The sequence below is a fragment of the Pleurodeles waltl genome, chromosome 6, assembly GCF_031143425.1.
Source record: "Pleurodeles waltl isolate 20211129_DDA chromosome 6, aPleWal1.hap1.20221129, whole genome shotgun sequence".
Lineage (NCBI taxonomy): Eukaryota > Metazoa > Chordata > Amphibia > Caudata > Salamandridae > Pleurodeles > Pleurodeles waltl.
In genome coordinates this window covers 1,608,073,722-1,608,101,699 of record NC_090445.1, presented here as the reverse complement: position 1 = coordinate 1,608,101,699, position 27,978 = coordinate 1,608,073,722, and the positions used below count along the sequence as shown (strand labels likewise).

Here is a 27,978-nt window from a genome sequence, read left to right as displayed (position 1 = left end):
GCCCTGGATTGTGCTGCATAAAAGGCCTTTGAGTCTGAGCATCTTCAGCTACATATTGTGGAATAAAGGTACGGAGGAATGGATCATCTTTGTCAAGCATTACAGATGACAAGCCATCCAACAGAGAATGCTGGAGTTCAGCTTGAAGTTTGGTTCCAGTACTGCAGTTCAGAAAGTCTTGAAAAAAACGCAGGGAAACAAAGAAGTCAGAACTGTGACCCAAAAAGCGATCAGGATACAGAATGGAGTCACCCAAGTCTAAGGCGACGACCATCATATCTAAGAACATGAGGAAGATGAAGTAGATGGGGTCTTTCCCTTTGGCAGTCAAAGAAACCTTATGGCATTGTCAATGCTTTTGCCAAAGCTGTAAAACATTGCCGAAAAAGTTTAAAAATAAAATAATCATCAGTGTTGATGCTGAACATCAGGGACATAAAGCAAGGATGCATACACGCGTCAATGCATGCACACGAATGTTGAAGCCACAGTGCCACCAATGTGATGACGAACGTGTGCCCATGTGTGTTGTAATGAACCAGCCATTTTGCTTTTTTATTTTTCTTTATTTACTGCTTCAAGAATGCAGACACTTACCATTGACCATTAAATTAAATACAATATAAACAAGCATTTGCAATGCAATTGGTCTCGCATTTTCTCCAGTTAGAGCTATTGGCATTGTAAATTCCTAATTGGACTTTTCTTGCCACATAAATTGAAAAGTAAAAGTAAAACATTAGTTGACAAAAGTGAGCCAATTCAAAGCGCCATGGCCTCCAAGTGCATATGCGCGAAGGAGAGACAAGTGGAAAAAGAAGTTCACTCACAGTCAACCGTATCAGCAATTGTGCAACTATCCATGTAACAGGGTCAGTCTGCAAGGCGGTAACAAACCCCATCCCCGCCCCCAAGGAGGGCCAAACATAAAGCATTTACCAATGATAAAGGATTTTTGAAAGGCAAGCCCATGAACAAGTGAAAGTGATGGGGGGGAGATGGGCGTGGTTAAAAGCCTACAATACTTACAACTGGTCAAAGCGTTTGTCCGCTCGACCTAAAAGCACCCCAAAGTGCATTTTTTCAAAGACAAGAGTTGTCCACGATCTAACTGCAGTTACTGTGATCTACCAAAAAATTAAACAAACAAGTAAAATAATATAATGGGAAAATAAAACAGTGGAGGGTGTTTGGGTGGTGGTGGTGGAGCAGAGGCAGAGTGTGGTAGAGAAGTAAATACAATTGAGCAGCAGGTGAAAGGAGGACAATACAATGGAGAAATTAATTAAAATTGAAAAGAATAAACAAAAGCCAAATAGATGGGGAGAAGCATGGGAAGTAAAGGACGAGTTAAAACAGTGTGCTTATGGGGGGGGATGTGAAGTGAAAGCTGTACACGAGGAAGCCAGAAAACAAGTGCACTTCAAGGAATGCTGAAAACAAAAGGGGAAAAAAAGTAGCTTCATGGTGTGGAGCAGTGAAAGAATAAAAGTGAACAAGCAGAAAGCAACATAAAAATGCTATTCTGCAGGGGAGGGACGAACTCAGAATGTGGAAATAAAAACCACTGTCTAAGATCTAAGCAAATGAGACAGATGAGGAAGCCAACAAATGTTAAGTCTTTGACAAATGACAATAAGAGGCTGTCTTTAAGCAAGGCCAAAAAAGAGAAGTAAGCAGAAAACGTGGAGACCTGGCGGGGAGTGATCAAGGGCAGGGCCCTCTTGAGAAGTGTCTCGACTGCTCTTTTGCCTGCTACTCCATACCTTAATAGCTCTGGGGCCATTTGAAAAGTCTGAAACAAAAAGTAGCCAGAGGGTATAGAAAGTACTGAACCGAAAAAAGGATACCCAGCTCGAACACTTAACCAAGATTAAATAATAAGCATGGCGAGCAGCTCAAGCTTTTAAAAATGCCATACTGAAAATTAGTTTAGTAATCCCAGCAGCACCTGCAATAATTCAAAGTAACAATACCAAGAGGGACATCACCAAATACACAATTCACAAAGACGTGGGAAGAATAAGGAAGACTCACCGAGCTACTTTGTTCAGTTCCTTGACAAGTTACAAAGAGAAGAGGGACACAGAAAAGCTGCTTGGAGTTTTAAAGACTACAACCAAGGATGGAATAGACAAATTTTAGTCTTTGAACGCTAAACCTAAAAAAGAGATTAGGTATCCAATGAACTTACAGGCAGGATGCGTTCAAGAAGTCACCAATACATTAGCGAATATAAATAAATAAAAATCCAGAGGGTTGTGATGTGAAGATCTAGGAAAAGACGCATCATAGAAAATAGAACCACCATCTTCATCCACTCAAAATTCGACTTAGGACACTAATGTGTTTTGCTAACTTTTTTTTTTTTTTAAATAGGTAAAAGTGAGGACAGGCTGATTTCACTGTACGGTGCCAGCTGCTTTAAATCATTCCACTATTCATCTGCAATGCCTACTAAAATCCCTAGCTTTCGCTTCAGAGTGAAAACAGTACCCCCTTTTTATTACAAAACCACAAACGGTCAACATCTTTCAATCTTGGATTGTTTCAACTAACAAAGGGACCACCAAAGCCAGAATCATCACTACAGTTTCCTTTGCAGAGCACGAACCTGCTGTTCAGAATAGGACTTGTCACTTTGTAACAAAATACAATCTTCACATATGCCTTAACTTCTGCTAAAAAGAGCACACAGGTCATCCACTGAAGCAAAGCATAAACAGTAAGAGGATTGTTAGCAAAAGCTGCCCAAGAAAATCACATAATGAGATACTGGAGTTTCAATTTGGAAATAAACTTTGTCAAAACTTTGCAAGAGGAATCCTGCCCATTCTTCGGAAACAAACTACTGGTTTAATTAAACCCCATTAACTCCATAAACCATGGAATCAGAAAACACTATTAGCCACCTAAGTAGCTCACACAAACTGAACTCGGAGGTTTTCTCCTGTGAAGCACTAGAATAAATGCAGCTCGAACTGTTTTACAAAAACAGTAAAACAAAGTTGTTTGTATGACCTTTACAAGACATACGTTCACCATTGGGCTAATGGCAAAATAGTCGAATGGGGTACAGCTTATCCAACCCCTTCACAATATTTAATCCCACCACTGTAGGGAACATTACAGGCAAACCACAGTTCAACAACAATGAAGAGAGAGGACATAAACCACTCTCGAGGGGTAGTGTTATCCTACAATCCAACTCTATTAGACTGATGTGCTGAGACTGAGAAGGAACCATGGACCTGAAAATGCAGCTGTAATGGAACTAAATTAAACTGAAAACGTGTTACCAAACAGATAACCCGTCATAGAAAACGTCCCTCCTTAGATCAACTATCGTTTGTGTATTTCATCCTTTGTCAAGCAAGGAGACTGTTTCTAGGTCAAACCGTAGAATAGAAGAAGGGTGTGCCTGTACATAACACCTGCATTCTATGGATACAAGACGAGCTGGATATAACAGAAGTGGTAGTGCCAGAAGACCTGGAGGAGTTCAGCACAATACACAATGACTGCTCTTTCTAAACTGCATGTTCTTGTAGTTAGAGATAGCCGGCTATGAGATTTAATGGGAATACCAGGACATGCAATAGCAAACCTCCGAACCTACCAAGAAAAATAAATACATCAGTGGGTGTCTGTTGTGAGAAGAACCCACAAGCAAGCATGCAGTGGACATTATGATTGGTTTTCAAAGCAGTATTTCTTTCCCCACAAACTTTTCTTTTGAAAGCAAATATGCACATTTTAATTCTTCACACCTTGGTCACAAGAGTGGCATACTATTTCTCTCAACTTCAAGGCTCAAAGAAATACAACAGTTATGTTATGTGCCACACATCTATAATCCATACTAACAGCAGGGCAAAAACAATGCGCAGAATACAGATCAATAGGTAAAGTGTTGGTTGCAGGCATCTGGGTGTAACCTGCATGTAATCTTAGTGGGACAGAAGCAATCTTTATTCATAAAAAGGTGGATAAATTGAGTATCTGCGTTAGGTAGGTGTAACACCTGTTATTTATAGCATTAAAACTGCATCATTTCCAACAGCAAACAATATACCGAAACAAGTTGATATTACGAAGTAGTTCTAGAGACATGAAAGGAGTCTTGGTTCTCCATGCTACTGCATACAATTGACTAATATGCAGCATTATACAATGGGACTCTTGCTACAGGAGAAATTGTGAAAATAGCAGGAAGAAGGGGGCTTTTCATTCAAAGGGCCTTGGACATAGCTTCTAGTAATTCACTTGCTTTGAATTCTTCCAGAAAGAAAACATCTTGCGTGAATGTACTCAAGCCAATATAAAGAACAGGACTCTGTAAACTGGTGATTAACCTTTAGAAAATTGAGCTCCACCTACAGTACTTCTTAAGACGACGAAGGCAGAAACTGGAAAGGGTTGGCCATCAAGCGTACTGGTAGTCATGGGGGTTCACATTATTGCTGCCAAATCCAGAATTCACTAGGAAATTTGTAAAGGAGAAAGAGGATGCCAGGTCTTGGCTTTACCCTTGAAAGAATGCAAAGTCCCAGCTTTTCTATAGCGTTTCACAACAACAATTAAGATGACTCCTAAGCACTGTGAGCTTATTTACATGTAGGGGATCCAGGAGATAGCTAACGCAGCCTTTGGCATGGTCAATCCTAACTCTCCAAAGGGTTTGACTATCAACTGAAGAACACTCCATTGTTTAACTAGTATCCTGCCTGATAACTTTTCGTGCAGCAGACTAATACTTTGAAGTTTCAAGAAGGAAGCAATAAGACACTTCCTCAAATACATGAATATAAAGAAAATTTGTATTTTTCAAATAAAGCATAATCAGCCTATAGGCAATGAGAATCTAGCGTGCTTATCTTAAAAAATGTAAATATATGTCATAGACGCACCACTACTGTTTCAGTCCAACTTTATACAAACATCGATTCACAAAGTGACATGGGTAACCTAGTCTTTTCTAACTGGTGTTCAGAAGAACATGTTCTGCTATTTCTTTCCTCTGCCTGGAAAAGGACCGCAAAGCCGCCTTCAACATGCGTGCCATATAATGAAGGAAACTTGCAGCTCTGCTTACCAATCACGTTCAACAGTGCCTAGATGATCAGGCTATTTCTTCAGTTTTACGAAACTGGCTAGTTTAGTAAAAACAACATAAAAATGAATTACCTTTACCCAGGCCTGCAACCCAGGGCCCAATACTGTTTGTCCATAATACTCAACCTCGCACGTTCTAGCTTTCAGTGTTGAGTGTGGTAGGCATAATCTTCAGGCCTGTCTAGCAAATGCAAATTTACAGAATGAATACAGCTCAGGCACGTCAGTTTGTTTCCGAGGCAACAAAAACCAATTTGTAAGCTTTTTCCTCCCAGTGCTAGAATAATCTTTTCCCCATACCTGGAAGACTCTTGAATGCCGCAGACTTGAAGCCGATGAATGACTGCATATGTGTTTTGTCAATTGTGTGAGTCATCCAGTCAACGTAAAGGAACGAGATAGAAGATTCCATCACATCATTCAGCCATGTTCTTTCAAGACACCCGAGCAGAAGGCAAGAGGTGGGTGGGGGAGGGAGACTTGTTCAGCTGCCAGCTCATAGGTTACCCTGATCACATGCACAAGCAAACTAATGAGATCCAGAATGAAGGCACAAAGGCACCTTGAGGCAGTTATGAAATGCGATCTGTACCATGGAGAACCAGTGAAAGCAGCCGTTCTCCTTCACCCACAGGCTAGAGATGAGGCTTGACCAAGGGCCCTCCGGATCCGTGGCCCTTTGGAGAGGGTTTCCTCGTATAAAGGAATTACGCAAAGGAAAACGTGTCCAACTGTGTTAAGCAAATGTACCTATTCTCTCCATTAAGCGTGGCTTTGTTGGAAGCAAATTAGTTGCACCATTTTTGCATACGCTTCAATTATTACACATGCACATTGAAGCGTTAAAACACTTTTTTCATTTTGCTTTTTCCAGCACCTGCTCTAACTGTAGTCCGCAACCAAATGCGACAAGAGTAGGATATTAACCGAAATGTTCCACCAGCACACACGAGATGGCATTCTCCCCTTTCCTTTTGTGTATGAAATGAAAAAAAAAAAATTATACTCGGGACTGCATAAATGCTACACATTTACATCTGCCATGCAACTGAATGAATACCAAACAAGAACATTCGTACCCAATTTAGGTATTGCCCTTTGCCCTAGTCCATTTTGGAAAAGTCACCACAGGACCGGAATACCAGCGCAATGCCATACTAACAGCTGATCGTGTGTAGCTCAAATAATAATAAACAGTAAACTACAATACCTTTCGAAGAGAGAAGCATTAAAATATTTGTAATTATTATGTTCAACTTTTTATAATTAAGTTATTCTACAATATCAGACAAGTCATACACCAATTTTCAAAACAGAATAACACCTTTGAGCTCATTAATGCAATAAGTTATCAAAGTCATTCTAAATTACTTCAGCATACTTTGTACAACTCGCTCATTCTCGGCACGATACAGCTCTGTACAGATTTCGTAAATTGGCTGCACTCAGTTCTTCAAAACTATAGGGACCAAAGCTCAATGAAATGGTTTGAAAAACATAACAGATTTTTTTATTTATACAGGTTATGTCTATGCATTAGCGCCACTATACTTAAGGTTACTCTGCAGTTTTAATGAGGAACACAAAAATGACACTCCTCATTTATTCAAAGCTTGGTTGCCCACAAGTGGCACATCTGTGGCGATTCTTGACCTGGGATCTTATAAGAATGTCATATTTGGAGGACATATGGGCTTCGACCCACATTCATTCTTTTGAACACCTTTCAAACAAATTTGAGCTCTTCCAGTCCCAGTTCTACCAGAACTAGCAGACTTGTCATAACCCTTGGGGTAAATAAAATAAAAAGCTAACACAGGTGCCCTAAGTCAATCCTCTAGAGGCTAAACTGACATGAATCCTTGGGTAGAAGAGGCTTTTCGAGAATGTACACAGTTAATCTTAAACATACCTGGGGTATTTGATAGACTACGAATAAGATGGGGGGGATGACGTGGGAGACTGGAAGATGACAAATGGACGATGGCCGAATGGCCCCTCGAACCTTGACAATTGTGGCCAGACTCTGGATTATTCAGTTGAAACTCCTTCACAGAACATATTAGCACCCTGTCAGGCTGTGGAAGATGGGGGATGGCCCCCAATTCTGCATTCCTCAGGTGCCCCATGGAACTCTCCCACATGTAGCTCTTACATGTTACCTGGAAATACCAGACAATCACAGCACTGGTAGACAATACTGTCTCAGGGAGGTCCTTGGTCAACACATCTTATTGGGCCACAGGTTGGCTCTTTAAGAGGTGTAGGTAGGTGTGTGTGTGTGTGTGTGTGTGTGTGTGTGTGTGTGTGTGTAGGTAGGTGTGTAGGTAGGTGTGTGGGTAGGTGTGTGTGTGTAGGTAGGTGTGTGGGTAGGTGTGTGTGTGTAGGTAGGTGTGTGGGTAGGTGTGTGTGTGTAGGTAGGTGTGTGGGTAGGTGTGTGTGTGTAGGTAGGTGTGTAGGTAGGTGTGTGTGTGGGTAGGTGTGTGTGTGTGTGTGTGTGTGTGTGTGGGTAGGTAGGTAGGTGTGTGTGTGTAGGTAGGTGTGTGTGTAGGTGTGTAGGTGTGTAGGTGTGTAGGTGTGTAGGTGTGTAGGTGTGTGTGTAGGTGTGTGTGTGTGTAGGTGTGTGTGTGTAGGTGTGTGTAGGTGTGTGTAGGTGTGTGTGTAGGTGTGTGTGTAGGTGTGTGTGTGTAGGTGTGTGTAGGTGTGTGTAGGTGTGTGTGTAGGTGTGTGTGTAGGTGTGTGTGTAGGTGTGTGTGTAGGTGTGTGTGTAGGTGTGTGTGTAGGTGTGTGTGTAGGTGTGTGTGTAGGTGTAGGTAGGTGTAGGTAGGTGTAGGTAGGTGTAGGTAGGTGTAGGTAGGTGTAGGTAGGTGTAGGTAGGTGTGTAGGTAGGTGTGTGTGTAGGTAGGTGTGTGTGTGTAGGTAGGTGTGTGTGTGTAGGTAGGTGTGTGTGTGTAGGTAGGTGTGTGTGTGTAGGTAGGTGTGTGTGTGTAGGTAGGTGTGTGTGTGTGTGTAGGTAGGTGTGTGTGTGTGTGTAGGTAGGTGTGTGTGTAGGTGTGTAGGTGTGTAGGTGTGTAGGTGTGTGTGTGTGTGTGTGTGTAGGTGTGTGTGTGTAGGTGTGTGTGTGTGTAGGTGTGTGTGTGTGTGTAGGTGTGAGTGTGTGTAGGTGTGAGTGTGTGTAGGTGTGTGTGTAGGTGTGTGTGTAGGTGTGTGTGTAGGTGTGTGTGTGTAGGTGTGTGTGTGTAGGTGTGTGTGTGTGTAGGTGTGTGTGTGTGTGTAGGTGTGTGTGTGTAGGTGTGTGTGTGTAGGTGTGTGTGTAGGTGTGTGTGTGTAGGTAGGTGTGTGTGTGGGTAGGTAGGTAGGTGTGTGTGGGTAGGTAGGTGTGTGTGTGTAGGTAGGTGTGTGTGTGTAGGTAGGTGTGTGTGTGTGTGTGTAGGTGTGTGTGTGTAGGTAGGTGTGTGTGTGTAGGTAGGTGTGTGTGTAGGTGTGTAGGTGTGTAGGTGTGTGTGTAGGTGTGTGTGTAGGTGTGTGTGTAGGTGTGTGTGTGTGTAGGTGTGTGTGTGTGTAGGTGTGTGTGTGTGTAGGTGTGTGTGTGTGTAGGTGTGTGTGTGTGTAGGTGTGTGTGTGTGTAGGTGTGTGTGTGTGTAGGTGTGTGTGTGTGTAGGTGTGTGTGTGTAGGTGTGTGTGTGTAGGTGTAGGTAGGTGTAGGTAGGTGTAGGTAGGTGTAGGTAGGTGTAGGTAGGTGTAGGTAGGTGTAGGTAGGTGTAGGTAGGTGTAGGTAGGTGTAGGTAGGTGTGTGTGTGTGTGTGTAGGTAGGTGTGTGTGTGGGTAGGTGTGTGTGTAGGTAGGTGTGTGTGTAGGTAGGTGTGTGTGTAGGTAGGTGTGTGTGTAGGTAGGTGTGTGTGTAGGTAGGTGTGTGTGTGTGTAGGTAGGTAGGTGTGTGTGTGTGTAGGTAGGTGTGTGTGTAGGTAGGTGTGTGTGTGTAGGTAGGTGTGTGTGTGTGTAGGTAGGTGTGTGTGTAGGTAGGTGTGTGTGTAGGTAGGTGTGTGTGTGTGTAGGTAGGTGTGTGTGTGTAGGTAGGTGTGTAGGTGCGTGTGTGTGGGTAGGTGTGTGGGTAGGTGTGTGTGGGTAGGTGCGTGTAGGTGTGTGTGTGTGTAGGTGTGTGTGTGTGTAGGTGTGTGTGTGTAGGTGTGTGTGTGTGTAGGTGTGTGTGTGTGTAGGTGTGTGTGTGTGTGTAGGTGTGTGTGTGTGTGTGTGTGTAGGTGTGTGTGTGTAGTGTGTGTGGTGTGTGTGTGTAGGTGTGTGTGTGTAGGTGTGTGTGTGTAGGTGTGTGTGTGTAGGTGTGTGTGTGTAGGTGTGTGTGTGTAGGTGTGTGTGTAGGTGTGTGTAGGTGTGTGTGTAGGTGTGTGTGTAGGTGTGTGTGTAGGTGTGTGTAGGTGTAGGTGTGTGTAGGTGTAGGTGTGTGTAGGTGTGTGTGGGTAGGTGTGTGGGTAGGTGTGTGTATGTGTAGGTGTGTGTGTGTACGTACATACACACCTTCTAGTAGCCAAGCATGACACCGCCAAGAGGTGGAAAGGGTGGCCCAGACGAAAGCAAAATGGCTCAGGGGCATGGATCAACTGTCTGAAGCACAAGAGACTGTTTACTGAGCTTAGGCTGGCACCAAGAAATATATTCAGAGGTCCCTGGCACAGTTAGTATGGTCACTCGCCAGGGGGTGGCTTGAGGAGAAGAAGGAAATGGGTGATCTCTTCACTCCGATACCGCTGAGGAATCCACTTGTGAGTGGGCTCACTGGTTTCGATTCGCATTATAATGGTCTGCTTTATGATTACCTACTTGATTGCATTGGCTGTCATTTGTTGTGTTACTGCTACTAACAAAACAGCAAAAAATATTTATTTAAAAAAGGGATTGTACAATCACACAACTACACTAATATTTACAAAAATACCTAAACTGGACAATTTAGTACAGTACATTACATAAATCATAATTCACTTTCGACACATTGCACGCATAAGTTTGAATCCTGACGAGGCAGACCCAAGCTCCCATACTCCAGAGATACATTGAGTTCAAGTTGGGCAATAGTATGATCTATTATTTACAACGCTTAGAAACGGCAGAAGTGTGATGTTTAGTGCTGTATAAAACACATTATTACACAATCCTGTTAAGTTTACAATGGAAACTGTAGTACAACAGGTAGGATGCTTATTTAAAAATAAATTAAAAAAACTGCACCACAGTACAACACTAAAACCGTTTCTTGCCCCAATTAGCGAACATTACAAGCCATGAGATACAATGATCAAGCTATGGTTTTATGAAATGCCTATGAGAACTGAAGAGTACTGCATAGAAGATGCCATTAGAATGGGCGATATTCTTCAACTTCAAGACTATACGATGGGCCATTTCCTTGCCTTTGCTAAGCATAAACATCTGCAACTCTAATGTATTAATTGTAGTAAAAAAATAACAATAAAAACTCATAGGGGTTGAGGAGACAGCAAGTCATAAAAGTATTCCTGTGCTGTATGGAGAAACCGTTGTAGTGTAAAGCATTTCACGTTTCTCTATCATGGTAATTCGAACATGTGCACTACCTGAAGGGTCCATAAAGCCGTAGGAAGATTTAACTTTTTCTTGGCTGGCATTACTAGAACTGAATGAGTAGAGTTGCCCATGACATTGATTTCAAGAAGTCCTGTATTTGTCACCTTACCACCCTAAGAGAAAATATAATTCAGATTGTGCCTTCAATTCCACAGCCAATCATTTGAAAGTCCGCAAGGAGTTTTTTTTTAGTTTTTTTTTTTACACATGAATGGCAACAACGAAGCGGGTACAAAAAAGAATAATTTGTAGAGATAGGGCCTAAAGCACTTGGAGAAATACAAATCTGCTGGGGGCTACAGATTCCTAATGCTCAACATCAATCGCATCATTTTCATCATTAAACATGTAACTGTACAGTTATGTAACTGCGTGTGTTCAGCGCTACACACTCCACCCAACGTACTGAAGCACTTTAGCAAATAAGTAGCCTGCTGCATTCTAGGGAGTGGGTGGTCGGAAGAATGCAGAGTTGATGATTGGTCTACCTGGTAAGTATTTTGGTGTTGTGTATGAGGAGTAGTGAAATGCACTTCTCATGTTGTGATTATTCCTGGTGCAAAATGAAGGGTGGCTGTAGAAAGATAAGCTAGAGACTTGAAGAGGCCCTGTAGGGGTGTGCGTTAGCACTTGCACAGGGGAGATGAGTCAGATCAAACTTTTGAGACACACTAGATTCGGTGGTAAAAGAGGATGATGTAACAGATGCAGGGAATCTATGCTTGACCATTCATTAAAATTGGAGATCCACTCTAAGGTGCTTCCCCAGAAGCAAAGTTCCTCCAGCCTCAATAGTGTAGTCTGATGATAATCAGCCAATTACTGTCCACTGTCATTTTCAGGTCACCCCAGGTGGCTATCTGAGCACATTCAGTGCCTCTGCCTGGGTGAATCCTGTTTGCTGGTCAAAGTGAGGCAGAGCAGATTCAGCACCCCACCTGGGTGAAAGCCTGTTTTCTGGTCAGAGTATAGTTTATTCCTTTCCATGAAGTCGGAAAACATGTGGGGGGTGGGGGGGGGGGGGTTGGTGTTGACAGGTCTTTCTATCACTCTTCTATTTGTTTGACAGGAAATGTGGTGAGGTGGTGTTACAGTACAAAGAAGCTATTTTACTGCCTGTAAGTAGTTTTATGCCCCACTGCTTCTTTAGTAATTGTTCTGGTGGAAAGGTTCACTAAGACAGGGATTAGGTGTTGGTGGCTTCGGATCAAGGGGAAGGTTTCGAGTTATTGTTCGAAACAAATATTTCACCGAAGATGTAATTAGCGAAATGCATCTTACCAGAAACAAGCTGGGAGTAAGTTGAGGATGGTTACGTTCACCAAAGAGGATTTTGTTTGAACAAGGTCAGGGCAATCAAACTAAATGTTCATGGCTCACAGTATACAGATTGTTATAATTTACTGAGATTTTCAAACTGGCATCCGGCAAGGCAGCTGTGACTGGTCTATTTGGTGGAGAGCTGTACATAGTAGAAAAACAAAGAAGGGGGAGCTGTGCACCAAAAGGGAGATGTATTTGCTGGATCAAAATCTTGAGTGCTTGTACTCTGTAAGATACGTTTGAGGACAAGTGCTTGGTCTCATCCAGTCTTTATGAGACGGTTTCAGGAGAGGATGTATTTTGTTCAGGGGGAATGACCTCACAGCAGATCAACAGTTATTTGATAAGCAGATCATTAAAGCACGTCTTGTTTATGAGCAGGCAGTGATAAGGAGAGAGTTCAACAGGGAGTGGTAGTTGGAAGGGGGCCTGGTGGATTAATAATAATGGGAATGAGGAGCAGGAGTAGTGGCGAGATAGATGTCGAGGTTGATGTGCAAAGTGTGTTGCCAGTGTCCAGAAAGTGGAAAAGGGTCTGTCGGGGGTTAGGGTAGTAAAAAGGACAGGTGAGCAGAGGTCAAAACAAGAGTTAGTCACAGTGTGGAGTGGAGGGTGGAGAAACAGAGAATATGGAAAGGAATGGCAAAGCTGTGGAGTGGATAAAGGTGGAGTGAAATAAAGGCCTAATGCTGGCTGAAGTCCTCAGCAGGAGGTGACAACTGTGATGCATGAGGAGTATGAAGGAGGAGACACAGCAGAAGGGCTTTGGGACTAGAGGAGACTACAGAAGGACACTGGAACAAGGACAAGTTAATAAAAAGTCAAGTTAATAAAAACTCATAAGTGCTAGACAGGAGTATAACGGGGGGGGTGACAATATGATAGAACGTGGGAGAAGATCAGGTGAAGATGGGTTAGGTAAGGCCGCGGTAGTAGTAAGGGACAGATTTGTTGGTAAGGGAGGAGGTAGGATGAAAGGGAGATAGAGGGTTTTGGAATTGAGAGGTCATAAGAATGAAAAACGGAACAGGCGGAGTGAGATGAGAAGGTGGTAATAGGGGTGCAGAAGTGAGAGGAAGAACAAAAGGATAGAAGGATAGGGGTTAAGGAAGGTGGTAGAGATGAAGGAAGGTCAGGGGAGGAAGATAAATTTTAGGGATTACAGATGCCATGGATATAATGTGACAGAATGCTATCGGTAGTTGAAAATGGAAATTACTCGAAAGGATGGGGCAAGGAGCAAGGCATGCTAATAGTATGCAAGGGTGGTGGGCGGCCTCATATCAGGGACAAATAAATAGGATAGGTTGTGGACACAGCAGCTAGCTTGGTGAGGAAAGGCTTCATGCATGCATGATGAAACTGTCCAGAGCCTTTCACTGGCATGCCACTTCTTCAAGTTACTAGATGTTGAAGGTACCTTGTTCTGTTAGTGCATGTTCTGAGTGCGCATCACAGCCAATGAGGGACTTAGTTTCCAGACCACTGTTTCACAGAGTACTTAGGATTCTGTACATCTACTTAGAAGAGATCCAAGTGAAAACCTAAAGAAAGATGCAGGCTCGAAGCGACTGGGTGCTTGCTTGTGTAACTATCTACTCAGGAGTCTTTGGGGCACACCTGGAACGGCACAGATTTAATCCCTGGGAAAAAGCAGCTTCCAAAAACAATCAACTACTTAGTGCCATGAGTCACATTATAATTAGCAGTCCACAGTGTCTCCCTAGTAGTGATGCAGGTGCAAAGCTATAAAAAACAAAAGGGAAATTTAAGAGTTGTTAGAAATGGGGTCTCTAGATGGCAGTTGGTTTGCACCCTGTCCAAGTAGGGACCCTCACTCTAGTCAGGATAAGGGAGATACCCGCTCAGATAATCCCTGCTCACCCCCTTGGTAGCTTGGCACGAGCAGTCAGGCTTATCTCAGAAGCAATGTGTAAAGCATTTGCACATAACACACAGTAATAAGTGAAAACACTACAAAAGGACACCACACCAGTTTTAGAAAAATAGCCAATATGTATCCATATAAAACAAGACCAAACACGATAAGAATCCAACATACAGTAAGAAAAATATGAATTATGCAAGATTTACTCAAAACTACAGTTCCTTGAAGTCGATAGCTCCACCTGGGGCTATCACGGCGTTGTGATCAACAAAACCAACAGTAAGGCCGCCCGCGGTGTTGTGGGCCAGCTACGGTGTCGGGAAGACCCGCAAACAGTACCTTGGATTTGTAGGGCGTTGTGATCCTCGCGGTGAGCTACGGAGGGTGGCGTCACTGACGTCGGTGTCGGGACCGGAGTCGGTGCAGGAGTCGTCGGGTCCTTGAGGTCACACGTGTTGCAGATCGAACTCCAGGCTGAAGTCAGGTGCACCGGCGTGGATGGCGTCGGGGCTGCAGTGCGCGTTGGGAAGATGCGACGTGCAGTGCCCACAGGTCACTTGCAGGCAGCGGCTCGGTGACTGCTTCCAGCGTTGTCGGTAAGACCAGGGCTGCAGTGTGAAGCGGGCGGTGCGGTGCGACGTGCAGTGTCCACGGGTCACGTTGCAGGCAGCAGCGTTGTCGTTGCTGAAGCGCTGTCGTCGGTAGGCCCAAGCCAGCGGTGCGGGACGGTGCTTCGTGACCCTCACGAGCGGTGTCCACAGGCCACGTTAAAGGCAGGATTGCCTGGTGACGACACCGGAGTCGATGGTGCTGGTGTCAGTGGACCGGGGCTGCGGCACGGGAACGGGATGGTGCTTTGTGTACCTCATCAGCGGTGTCCACAGGCCACGGTGCAGGCAGCGGCGCCGGTGTCAGCAGGAGCGGCGGCGTTGGGGATGCCCAGGCTGGGGTGTGAGCAGGCGATGCCAGAGTCCAGGGCCCACAGGTCGCGGTGCGAGCAGCGGCTCAGTGAAGTCGTCCGATGACGGCATCGGGGAGACCAGGGTCACGGTGCGAAGAGGGGCAATGCCACTCCGTGTGGCATCGGCAGGTCACAGTGCAGGCCAGCGGCGTCGACGTGATTTCTCCTATTGAACAGCACAAAACACACAGTTCCCAGTGCTGCAGGTCAGGGAAACTGAAGTCTTTGGTGCCCCTGAGACTTCTAACAGGAGGCAAGGTCTACTCCCAGCCCTTGGAGAATTTTCTCAAGCAGGACACACAGCAAAGTTCACCCTCTGCACTCTTTTCAGGCAGAAGCAGCAACTGCAGGCCAGTCCAGCAAAGCAACATAGCAAAGGGACTATACTCCTCTTTCAGCTCTTCTCCTGGGCAGAGGTTCCTCTTGGTTCCAGAAAGATTCTAAAAGTCTGGGGTTTTGGGTCTGCTTCTTATACCCAGTTCTGCCTTTGAAGTGTGCAAACTTCAAAGCAAAGTGTCAAGTGTTTGCAAGATCCTTCCTTGTCCAGGCAAGACCCCAGACACTGACCAGGGGGTCAGAGACGACATTGTGTGAGGGCAGGCACAGTCCTTTCAGGTGTGAGTGACCACTCCTCGCCTCCAGCACAGATGGCTAATCAAGATATGCAGGCTACACCCCAGCCCCCTTTGTGTCACTGTCTAGAGGAGAGGTGTGAACAGCCCAACTGCCAAACTGACCAAGACAGGGAATCCACGAACCAGCAGAGTCACAGAATGGATTAAGCAAGAAAATGCCTACTTTCTAAAAGGGGCATTTTCAAACTAACAATCTAAAAACCAACTTCGCTAAAAGATGTATTTTTAAATTGTGAGCTCAGAGACCCCCAAACTCCACATGTCCACCCGCTCCCAAAGGGAATCTACACTTTAATCAGATTTAAAGGTAGCCCCCATGTTAACCTATGAGAGGGACAGGCCTTGCAACAGTGAAAAACGAATTTAGCAATATTTCACTGTCAGGACATATAAAACACATTACTATATTTCCTACCTTAACCATACACTGCACCCTGCCCTTGGGGCTACCTAGGGCCTACCTTAGGGGTGCCTTACATGTAAGAAAAGGGGAGGTTTAGGCCTGGCAAGTGGGTACACTTGCCAAGTCGAAGTTACAGTCAAAACTGCACACACAGACACTGCAGTGGCAGGTCTGAGACATGATTACAGAGCTACTTATGTGGGTGGCACAACCAGTGCTGCAGGCCACCTAGTAGCATTTGATTTACAGGCCCTGGGCACCTCTAGTGCACTTTACTAGGGACTTACCAATAAATCATATATGCCAATCGTGGATATCTCAATCAACAGTACAATTTCTATAGGGAGTAGTTGCACTTTGGAACTAATTAGCAGTGGTAAAGTGCGCAGAGACAATAAACCAGCAAAAACAGACCTGAAAAAATAGGAAGAAGAAGGCAAAAAGTTTGGGGATAACCCTGCAAAAAAAACCATTTCCAACAGGAGTGTACAGGCTTCATGTAGCAGAAATACAGGTAAATCCAAAGGGAAGACTCAAATTCCACAAACCACAAGGAATGTAGCTGTAAGGGTCATGAGGCAATTAAGAGTCTATGGCACTGATAAGTTGTGTGAAATAAGGTGGGGTACTTACCACACCAAGTATATACCACTAACCTGCACGATGCATCAACCAGGCCCAGTAAATACCTCCTGTTCAGAGGTTTCAACTTGGAAATCTAGTATAATTCGGAGAATCAATAGTTAACACTGCAAATTAAGCAGGTTTTTTCTTTTTTCTGGACCTTATCCATGATAAATTTCATTAAGGTCTGACACGATAGACTCTATAAGGGGAAATCTGTGAGGATGTGAGAATTATTACACAACACATTAATTTTGATCCATGTGAAAGTTACTGGTATCACAGGGAGCAGAATTTAGTCCTGAATTTGAAATCAGTCAAGAGGGTTGACCCAGGATTGGGGTAGGTGCAATTATATGTTTTTTTTATTAAAAAAGGAAAAGCAGCAAGTATAAGAGTCTATAGAGTACAACTGCAGTAACAAATGTAACCATTTGGAAATTCAATTTTCAAAAACTAAGACACTGTTGCTGCCATAAAAAAAACAATCAGGAGAGTTAAGATATAGGGGGCAATAATGGTTTATTAAAGAAAATTGGGTGGAGGTTGTCCCTTCATACAAATATTTGGGATTCATAGTGGATCATCATTGGACTTTTAAACCACAGCTTGCTACAGTTCAAGCAAAAGCCTATTCTCTTTCTTATGGGTTCAAGTTACTAAAACAAAAACAGAGTTGTCCTTCACTTAACTACTTGCTTTCTGTAATGTCGGCGTGGTCTAATGCCAACAGTCACGGGCTGAAATTATGAGGGGCAAGCAAAGTCTCCTTCAACCAAATTCAAACGAAGGCTTATAAAATAGTGTTTCAGATTCTAAACCCAGTTTCACCAGCACAGGTACGTTTAGAATTTGGGTTGAAAAACCATGCATTCCAGAGAAAGTGTGCCTGCATTAAACTTTGCTGGACACTTCGAGCCACAGAGGTCTGCTCTCTCAGCAACCTTTGTTGGTTGGAAATCTAAGAACAGTATAGCAATGTGAACGGCTCATGGGTTAATTACTTAAATGATGCAATCAAGGAATTAGGTATGCAAAAAGCATGAACCATGAACTTGGGGAAAGTGGAGTTTAATCGCACAGCAAACGTTGCTACTCAGTCTTTGTCCTTTTTAACAGACAAAAACATGTTTGCTACAAGACGGCATGCCTGGTCTGTATTATCATCATATAAAACTCTATGGGCCCAGGAATATCTATGAATGTCCTTTTCTCAAGTTCTGAAACATCAATTCATGCTATTTTGTTTTGGTATGATGGAGACTAAAGAAATTGCCCCTTCTTGGAAATATCAGCAGCAGTCTCAATTTCGCAGTCTTTGTGGGTATAAATAAGAGTGATTTCTATATGTTTTCTGTGTGTGTGCTGTGCCGGAAGTACAAAGGAAAATTTACTTGAAACATTTTTAGGATTTTGAATATTCACTCGTGTGGGCAAGCAGTCATTAGTTGCCTAACTGGCACTTCAATTCCTCTGGCCTGTAGGGTAACTAAGTTTATACTGCCGATTTTTAAGGAAAAGTCTAAAATAATAGAGTAGGTCAGGTCAAAGTCAAGAATTGTTCTGCATGTTTATGTTAATAGGAATTTTTAACAGATATAAAAAAAAAATTTAAAAAAATGTGGGCGGAGGCAAGTTCAAACTCATTCTGAGCTCAATGGGTCTACTGTTCTTTGTAGTGAACCTTGTAAGACATCTTGGGTTTAAAATGTTTGCAGTTGAAACACTCCGTTGTCTCTGTATGGATTGCTTTGATGATGCTTATTGACAACCTCGCCTCCCTCAAAGACGCCAACCGTGAACACCACCAACGGATCTGAGTCGCCAAGCGCACCCACTTCACTGAACGCATCAACAACAACGCCCACGACTGCAAAGAACTCTTCGACATCGTAAAGGAACTCTCAAACCCCAACGCCAACTCCAACGACATCCCGCCCTCCCAGAAACTCTGCGACGACCTCTCCACCTTCTTCCACCAGAAAATCACAACCATCCACAACAGCTTCAACACCACTCCGCCGCCAGACCCCACCCCTGACATCTCCACAGACGCCTGCCGCCTCACCGCCTGGACCCACGTGGACGACACCGAAACAATGACAACCATGAACACCATCCACTCAGGCTCCCCCACGGACCCATGCCCACATCACGTGTTCAACAAAGCCAACGCCATCATCGCCCCCAAACTCCGCAAGATCATCAACCTCTCCTTCGACTCCGCCACCTTCCCAGACAGCTGGAAACACGCAGAAATCCAACCCCTTCTCAAGAAACCCAAGGCTGACCCCAACGACCTCAAAAACTTCCGACCGATCTCTCTCCTCCCTTTTCCAGCAAAAGTCATCAAGAAGATCGTCAACACACAGCTCGCCCTCTTCCTCGAAAACAACTCCATCCTAGACCCCTCTCAATCCGGTTTCAGACGAAACCACAGCACCGAGACTGCACTCCTTGCCGCCACAGATGACATCAGAACTCAAATGGACAACGGCGAAACCTCGGCCCTCATCCTCCTCGACCTATCTGCCGCTTTTGACACAGTCTGCCACCGCACCCTACTGACCCGCCTCCATGAAGCCGGCATCCAAGATAAAGCCCTCAACTGGATCTCATCCTTCCTCTCCGACAGAACCCAGAGAGTACGACTCTCCCCTTTCCGCTCCAAAGCCACCAACCTCATCTGCGGCATCCCCCAAGGCTCCTCCCTCAGCCCTACGTTGTTCAACGTCTACATGGCCCCCCTCGCTAAACTGGCCCGCCAACATCACCTCAGCATCATCTCCTACGCCGACGACACCCAGCTCGTCCTCTCCCTGACCAAAGACCCACTCACCGCCAAAACCAACCTCCACGAGGGACTAAAAGCCATCGCCGAGTGGATGAACGACAGCCGCCTGAAGCTCAACTCCGACAAGACGGAAGTCCTCATCCTCGGGCGCACCCCTTCGGCCTGGAACGACTCCTGGTGGCCCACCGACTTCGGCCCCCCACCCACCCCAGCCAGCCATGCAAGAAACCTCGGCTTCATCCTGGACTCCGCCCTCACCATGTCCAAACAGGTCAGCGCCGTCTCCTCTTCCTGCTTCAACACCCTTCGAATGCTCCGCAGAATTTTCAAGTGGATCCCAACAGGAACCAGAAAGACGGTGACCCAAGCCCTCGTCAGTAGCAGACTTGACTACGGCAACGCACTCTACACAGGCATCCCAACAAAAGACATCAACGACTCCAGCGTATCCAAAATGCATCCGCCCGCCTGATCCTCGACATACCCCGCCGATGTCACATCTCCCCTCACCTGAAGGACCTCCACTGGCTCCCCGTGGACAAGAGGATCACCTTTAAACTCCTCACCCACGCTCACAAGGCTCTACACAACACCGGACCTACCTACCTCAACTCCAGACTCAACTTTTACGCCCCCACTCGTCAACTCCGCTCTGCCAATCTCGCCATCGTCCCCAGGATCCAGCGCAAGACCTCCGGCAGATCCTTCTCCTTCCTCGCCGCCAAGACCTGGAACTCTCTCCCCACCTCACTACGCCAGACCCAGGACCTCCTCACCTTCAGGAGACTCCTCAAGACCTGGCTTTTCGACTGCTAACAGCTCACCCACCCCCCCACCCCCAGCGCCTCGAAACCCTGACGGGTACGTAGTGCGCTTTATAAATGTAATGATTGATTGATTGATTGTATATTGTTGCACTGTTTCTTTTATTAGGTTATTTGTGATTGCATGGTTTCAAGACTTAGCTTTTATCGTTCATATTTTATGCAAACGCTTTTGTCTTAAATATTATCAGGATGGGATAGTTTTTTCCATTTTGTGTATTTTTATGCTGAAATTATGAAGAATGTTTTGTCTTTTTAAAATTGCCAGGATTATGTGATTTGATCTTAAAGTTGCCATTGGTTTTAATTAACTCTGCTAATAAACTTGACTTGGCTATAGGGGGCAACCAAAAAACAGCATAGGCGAAATCCCCTGGAAGATGCAGTTTACAGAAATCCCCAATTCATTTGAAGCTCTCTGAGCCCTCTGAGAAAATGTGACAAATTATCTAAGTTGGCCTTTTATGTGGCGATAACAGGACATGCATGACATACCACACTAGCAAACCAACACTCTTCTCCCATAATATTACCAACAGATACAAGCTCTCACAGGAAACATCCATTTGAAACTAAAATTTCACACTAAGACTTCAAGTCAAACATTTATAGTGAGACGCCTGCACAGTACTGACAGACTAGAAAGAGGAAATGTATGGTTAATCTAGGCCGCCACAAACAGTATGATAATGCCCTGTCAGTAGAACCAGCAAAACGCAGGTGAACACCGATCAGGGACATTCTCGTCACTGCCAACTACTAATAAAGAAGAGGAGCATAGCTCCTAGTGTCCTAGTAAGGATAATAACTCTGGAATGTCAGACTAACCAGGCACTACTACTTGAATGAATGATTGCATGGATATACTTATTTTGGCTTTAGGAAAACAATCACAGAAATGGGTGACTGGAGCTGCTTGTACTTGTGAATTTACAGCTTAGGTGTACAGGTTGAGCCATCTGACATTGCTTGTCTTTTTCAACTCGGTTGCGCAGGATTGGCTGGAAACTCAACATTAGCCGAATGAGGCACAAAGAAGCGACAAATATGATAATCATCAAAATGGTCTAGCTGAGGATATTGGGTAAGCCACCAATAACAGCTAGTTTCAACTCTGCGGTAAAACTGTTAGAAGCCATCAAGACTGACTGATAATTTGCAGTATACTGTAAGGGGAAAAGGGGCAAGTCAAAAAGAACTGATAGGCTGAGGAAGCAAGGCTTAGCCATTCTTTAAGACAGTTTCTTCATGTGTTTGGGGTTGGAACTCCATATCCCTATGGTTTTGCTGCAGCCTCCTTTGTGCCATGTCGGCTGGATGCAGCCGGGACTGTTAGTTTACCTATGGAAAATAAGGTTATATGACAGAACTTTCCCCTTTCCAGGGCATAAAATCCCCCTCTTATAGAATGGAGTGAGCAGCCATTCATTATATGGTAACAGCTCTTCTGGAATCAATCTATAGGCTTTCAAGAACTAATGCTAAGACAGCTACTTTTCATTTATAGTTGCTTTACAATATTTCTGGTGCATGATAAAAATAATTTCACTATTGAGAAAAGCGTATTACTTCAGTCCGGATTAAATGGGTTTAAGAAATGCAGAGCAATCTTATCACAGAAAAAACTGAAAATTACACTGCTAGTGCACCATTAACTGGTCAAAGATGTAGAGGGAACATGCAAGGCAGTTTAAGAGTGTGATTCTTTGTTTCATGGAACTTAAAATAACTATCATTTAACTACTGATAAAGTACCCTAGTCTGAAATGTTCTGGTTTGCAGTCATAATTCAAGCACCTAGAAGCTATTCACAAGCAACATGATACATTAAATGCAATGGTAAGGTCAAAACACTTAAGGTGATGTAGTAGAGCAAGATCTAAAACTGCTCCACACTGGACGACTGCAATAGGAATTAATCTGCTGACTAGCTCTGGTATACTTTTTAAACTGTAGTTGACACCATACAAAAAATAAGTTTTACATAAGATATGACATCAAATACGCTCTTACCATCAAATGTTTGAGGAATATATAGTTATCCAACAAAATGTGTTATTCCTGTGGATACTAGTGAAGAGGAAACCTTTTAAACACTGCATTCTTCTCAAAATATAGGACGGCAGCAGACTGTTTACATTAAACTCTGGTATAAAAAGAGAATTCAAGACTTCTGAAAGAATAAATTAAAATGACTAACTTACCAAGTCGAAAGCATTTTTCCCATCCAAATCACAAAGGATCTTTGAACCTTTTGTCACCTCAAGGCCGTGGAGGAGGAGGAGGAGGTCATCTGCTCATCGAACTAGGAAATCTGAGTTATGAAGTGTTATTCTTCCAGTAGGCAAACCCACTTATGAGACTGCATTTGGCTGTCAGGAGGCGAGCAGTGGCGCATCCGCAATACGAGACACAAAAGAGCTAATGAAATCTCATTCAGGTAAATTCAAAAGAAAGACAGTCCCCCTAAAAAAACAGATATTAAACCTCGGAACTCAGCATGAAGCTAGTAAAGAGCTGATGGCATTCTGTCCAAATAGGCAAATATAAACGAAACAAAAAAGTTCAAAAGGACAAAGATGAAAATACTTAGGCAGCTAGTCAATTTTATTTTACACTGGAAGTCAGGGGGAGAAGGTATAGGGTTCCACAAGTCTACCAAAATACTGTTGTCCTACGAATGGGAGTGAAAGGAATAGCACCTGATGTCCAAACATATCAGGAACTTTTGCTACATTTTATGTTTATGCACAAAACACAAAGCATGGGCAGCTGCAATGAGAGCCCGGATTAACGTAAATTAGTGTACCAAATGCTAAAAATGATGCTTAGTACCATGTGTTCGGATAAACAGACGTTATCACTCCCAAATGCCTTCAAAATGGAGACCAAAAAACAGCTCACTAAAAGGCAATTATATCCTTTTAGGATCGGCCAACTCGGCTTAATAGACAAAATACGTTGCAACAACTGGTCCCTGATATTTATGGATAATGTACTTCAAAACCCATGAATACCTAACAATGTAAACCTCACGTTTTGCCCTTGTTGAGATCAGAAGAAGCAGATTTGATCACATCTGATGCAATTCAAAGCAGTTAATGCATAACACTAGGAAACTACACAAGCAGAAAAAAGGTTATACACGAAAAACACAATTCAATTGAATAATCTGTGCTAACATTAAAGACTCAAAGCGCACACGTACTTAAAAAGGAATCAGCAAAGAGATGACCTCATAAAAAATCATGCTGCAGCTGAGACAAAAGTACAAAGGCTCAATGTACACCAGCCAAGCCAGCTACAGGAAGAGAGAGTGAAGCCACTGGAAGCTGGTGCGGTGTGTGTGCGCTGGGCCTCTTCAATTCAGGCTCACATTTCAACCCAACAAACCCTCCCAGGCCCTAGAAGCAGTGAAGAATCCGCAGCAGAAGTCCTTCAGCAACATGCATCCAGGTTCCTACCTCATTCAGAGGCCTGTTCAGCCGTGCAGCCCTTGAGATTTTCACCACGGGTTTCTAAGGCCTACAGCACTGGTGTGTTTATGAGTCCCAGCCCACAGTGGCAGCTGAGGAGCATGCTCAGTGGAACAGCTTCTCTCCCTCCTCCAGCACGAAGCAGCTCATGAGCTGCACTGCCCTCTCTGGTAATCCGAGAAGGAGGTGACAGGAAGGCAAACCACTGAAGAGGCAACCCTTGGAATGGCAGAAGGGCTGAATAGAGATTATTTTCTTAAAGTATGTCAGCTCTGAAATATTTATGAACAAGATTCTACACTTGGCACGATGAAATAAGGAGGTTTTTACGAATTCTGACCATTTACTAGGTTCGCTTCCATGGGAAAAAAATAACTCAGTTTAACAACTGGGCAAGAACATCTGATTTCAAATCAGGATTTAGCATTGTTACTTCTTCTCAGCTTATCAAATTGCAACGCTTTCAAGATACTTTAGCAATCATAAATCGGTGCTAACAGCAAAAGATGTCATTTATGTGAGGGGAGTTACATAACTAGGAAACACTACTGTGGAGACTTGCTGATAATACTTACTTGTATTACAGATTTCTATGACAGCAAGACATAACTAAAACACGAGGGTTCCTTTCCACCACCACCAGCCGCCACTTACATTCTAAATACCACCAAATATTGAGATTATTAATTTACAATAATGCTCCTCATCTCTGAGCTTTCATTTGAAACCCAAGTGTTACTGTCCTAATATAGATTTCATCTACGATACAGATAGTGATAAAAGTAATTACAGGCGGACGGAAATACTGAAGAATGTATGTTATTGCAGGGCAGAAGCTATTAAAAAATGCCAGAAATTGACAGTTCTTCACTTTAAAAAAACTAAATATCCATAGAATCAACATATGCGCTCTGTATCAAGAAGGTTGGAGAAATAAGTGACCTTCACTCCAAATCATGGTGACTGTTTGAGGACCTGGAGCTACCTTATCTTTTCTTTAGCATTCTGTAGCAACAATTGTAACCATTTTTGGAAATTAACTATTGTGAAGGGGGGGTGGGGGGGGGGGGTCTCTGATCTTTACAATAAGTTAGTCACCATTTGTTGTACGAACTTTCCTTTCTTAAGTAGAAAAGTTTATTCCAGGTAAATAATCAACATCCCTGGTAAAATAGCCTTCCAACATTATTTCCAGCTTCAACACACCTAGGCAGCTCAGAGAGACATTGTGGTAACTTACGTTTTTTCTACTGTTTAAAGGCACTAGCATATTCTCTTCTCGATTTGTTCCTCTTGAGGCATAGCTGAACCTATGTGCTCTATCAACTTTTTAACCCAGCTTTGGAAAGAAGCTAGGATTTTGAAAAGTGAATGGTCTCTGCAATCTTTAATGGTGACTCAGTAACTCCTAGTACGTAGGGCTTCTTGACTGCATCAGAAGTCCAATCAAAGAGTTGTTCCATTCAGACCACTCCTTTGTCCGTATCATGCATGCGTCATGAGGTTGACACAGTGACACTCACTTCCCCCATGCAGATGACAATGCATACCATTTCTAAAATGCAGCTTGTAGGAGTAGAAGTTTTGGCCAATGACCGTGTACACTAAGAGTGTTCAGAACAGTAGCGACCCTACCTATATTCTAGGAGTAACAGTCACCATAAAAGTAACTTAATCTTAGCCCTACATTTATCAGAAAAACCCAACTAATATGATGCTATTGGATGAAGTGAGAAGTTTTTGGACTATTCAGTAGATACCCCCTGATTGCAACGCTTTCTGAATAGACTGGTCAAGTTACCTGCAGTGTGTACTTTAGAGAACACTCATACCAGTCAGCTGACCACATACAGGTGGCAGTGGACCATCTGTAGACACAAAGCCCAGTGCCAGAGTCAGAAGTTTGGTAAAATGACATAGGGTTGCATTTAGGCAAAAGTAGTCTTCTGTATACGTTCACCATGCTGTTTTACCATGCTGTACATGGAGACCAGTTTGCATGCCTACCAGAAAGGAGAATGCAACCATGATTCTTGCAGGTCAACAGGGCAACTAGTAATTGGTTTGGATGGTGCTGACACTGGGGCCAAATTTAGCATACAAAACTTCTGAAGGTGAAACCTTGTTCAGGCCATATAAGCTAGAAGTGCACAGAATCATTAAATGTGTCCTCCCACTTATGAATGATTATATGGGCTCTATGACTTTGTAAAAGTGGAAGCCTCACAATTTCTTTGATGAGTTGTTCTGAAATCAAGTGAGGGCAAATAAGTTGTAAACCCAATGGCAAGAAGTGATTTGGCACAAGTGATATGGTTGGAAATGTATTGGCTCAGGGAAATCACTAAGATGTTTCCCACCCAAGGGCGACAAGTAACTTGTTTTTTACTTGTGTATCTTCTTAGACAGCAAGACTGGAAGAAAAGAAGAAGAGACACTGCTGGAAACCCGGGCAAAGGGAGGCAAAGTCTTTGAAAGACTAGAAAGCCAATTGCTATTTGTCAAGAGGTCTGGGGCAAGGCTGGAAACAACGGCATAGAACACAGAAATGTGTCCACATCAGTATCAGTCTTGATCTGCAACAGCACTTCACCTATAGATTAATAACGTTCTTCTTTATAAGGACCAACTCAAAGCTACTATCCTGGATCTCTTGTTTTTAATTCCAAAGGCTTCACCCTGCTTTCAGACACCTGCACAGGCAGGCACTCACAGGCTTGGCATCAGTGTCAATGAACCTCCTGGAAAGCAGCACTTCCCCTCTTTTTCTTTCTCCATTCTGAACATAAAATATACCTATCATAGAAACACGAAAGCTGATGGCCTACAGCTGCAGACTACAACATCGCTGGGTTTAGCATTCCATAAAACTATCCACCTTAATTTACATTGACGCCTGCCACCCCCACCAACCATACAGCACTGCTGTGTCTCTCTGTCACACCCCTTTCATTTCTCAGGAGACCTAACTATATGATTCTATTTTCCAGATCCACCTCTGATCATATGTCTGATGGACGGCCTAGCCTTTCTCAATCTGCATGTTACAAACCATGCTCATCCCCATCCAGAAGGCCACTTGCTGAATCCTACTTTGATCTCACCTGAGTCTCTGACAGGCATTGCCTCCACCACACACCCAATTCAAGTTCCTTGGTCAGATCTCTTAGCAATTTCCTTTTATATTCAATGATCTCATATAGCCTTTTCAAGTAATATCTCCTCCAGTTAAGATAGAATTTCGGGAATGAAAATGTGCCTCAACTGTTGTACTCTCTGAAGCGCATAAAAACCACAAAGGCGAGCAAACTTCAAAAATCCCTCTTCAAAAAATAAGTGAAAGCGTAAACAACCTAATTTTCGTTTATTTATCAAATTATTGAAGCCCAAGCTCCTGTGGAAACAACATTTTTGAAGGACTCCGAATCAAAAAAACTAAATAAATAGTTCTCCTGTGAGTTTTTTAGTTTAAGGTCTTATGGTCCCCCGGGTAGAACACACTTGGTATGCAAAACTACACAGATGGCATACTAGACCAAAAATGTTTGCTCTCATACAAGGACCAAATCTAAGCTGCAACAAACAATATTAAAAGCAGCACATGAATGAAGCCATTATAAACTGATACATCTTTTTAGAAAAAGACCCACCACTTTTTCAAGGACTATGTGACAAATGGTTTTATTTTTTTATGGAAAAAAAAAAAAGTCAAAATATAACAGAACCGGAGGATGACAGGGACTCTGATCCTGTAGCACACTGTTCCAATTTAAAACCACATATTATGACATATTCCAACTTTTCAAAATTGTAACCACGGCCAGCTGAAAAATACATTGAACAGCTCTCATCATCCCCCCCTCACTTTTCCCTAACCACCCACTGATCTCTTGAATCCTGCGCGCTCAGAGTCTTTCAAACCCTAGCCCCATAAAGTTCTTCACCAGTTGAAGAACTGTTTACTTCAGTTACGTCCGACAAGTAGCCCACAGATTGAAGACAATCGCTTTGAAGACCCCCTGACTTAAATAAAAAAAAAAAAATAAGGATTTGAGGCTGCGGATCTGGTATATTATCAATCAATTCCAAAACTCATGTTCCTGGCAAAAGTTATGGAAGGCACTGCAGCCAGCCAGCTACAAGCCTCCTGGGAAGAAAACTCCATCCTCTCCTTCAATACAACCATCTTCAGGGCAGCTAACTCTGACGAAGTCCTGATCAAGACTACAGACATAAGGCATCTCTGCTCTTAGGTGCTTTTCATCTTCTATCGCAAATAGGTTCCAAGCCATTTCACCCGTTACCACCACCCGAAC

The 27,978-nt window shown here is 43.6% G+C and overlaps 1 protein-coding gene across 12 annotated transcripts in view; it reads right to left on the bottom strand.

Moving 5' to 3' along the window:
• EHMT1 (euchromatic histone lysine methyltransferase 1) overlaps positions 1–27,978 on the bottom strand; it is an 800,236-nt gene that overhangs the window by 685,796 nt on the left and 86,462 nt on the right. The window contains exons 1-2 of one of the 12 annotated variants that reach the window (XM_069241489.1): positions 23,651–23,744; positions 22,391–22,558 (exon numbers count right to left, since the gene is read on the bottom strand). The exons of 6 other annotated variants lie outside the window; for them this stretch is intronic. Coding sequence is in view for 2 of the 6 variants with exons in the window: in XM_069241477.1 (XP_069097578.1) it covers positions 5,416–5,527 (112 nt within the window). In the remaining 4 variants the exon portion in view is untranslated. Of the gene's footprint in view, positions 1–5,415; positions 5,555–22,390; positions 23,754–27,978 lie in introns of those variants that run through there. 5 more of the 12 variants (XM_069241490.1, XM_069241480.1, XM_069241481.1 and 2 more) reach the window with 5 other exon arrangements.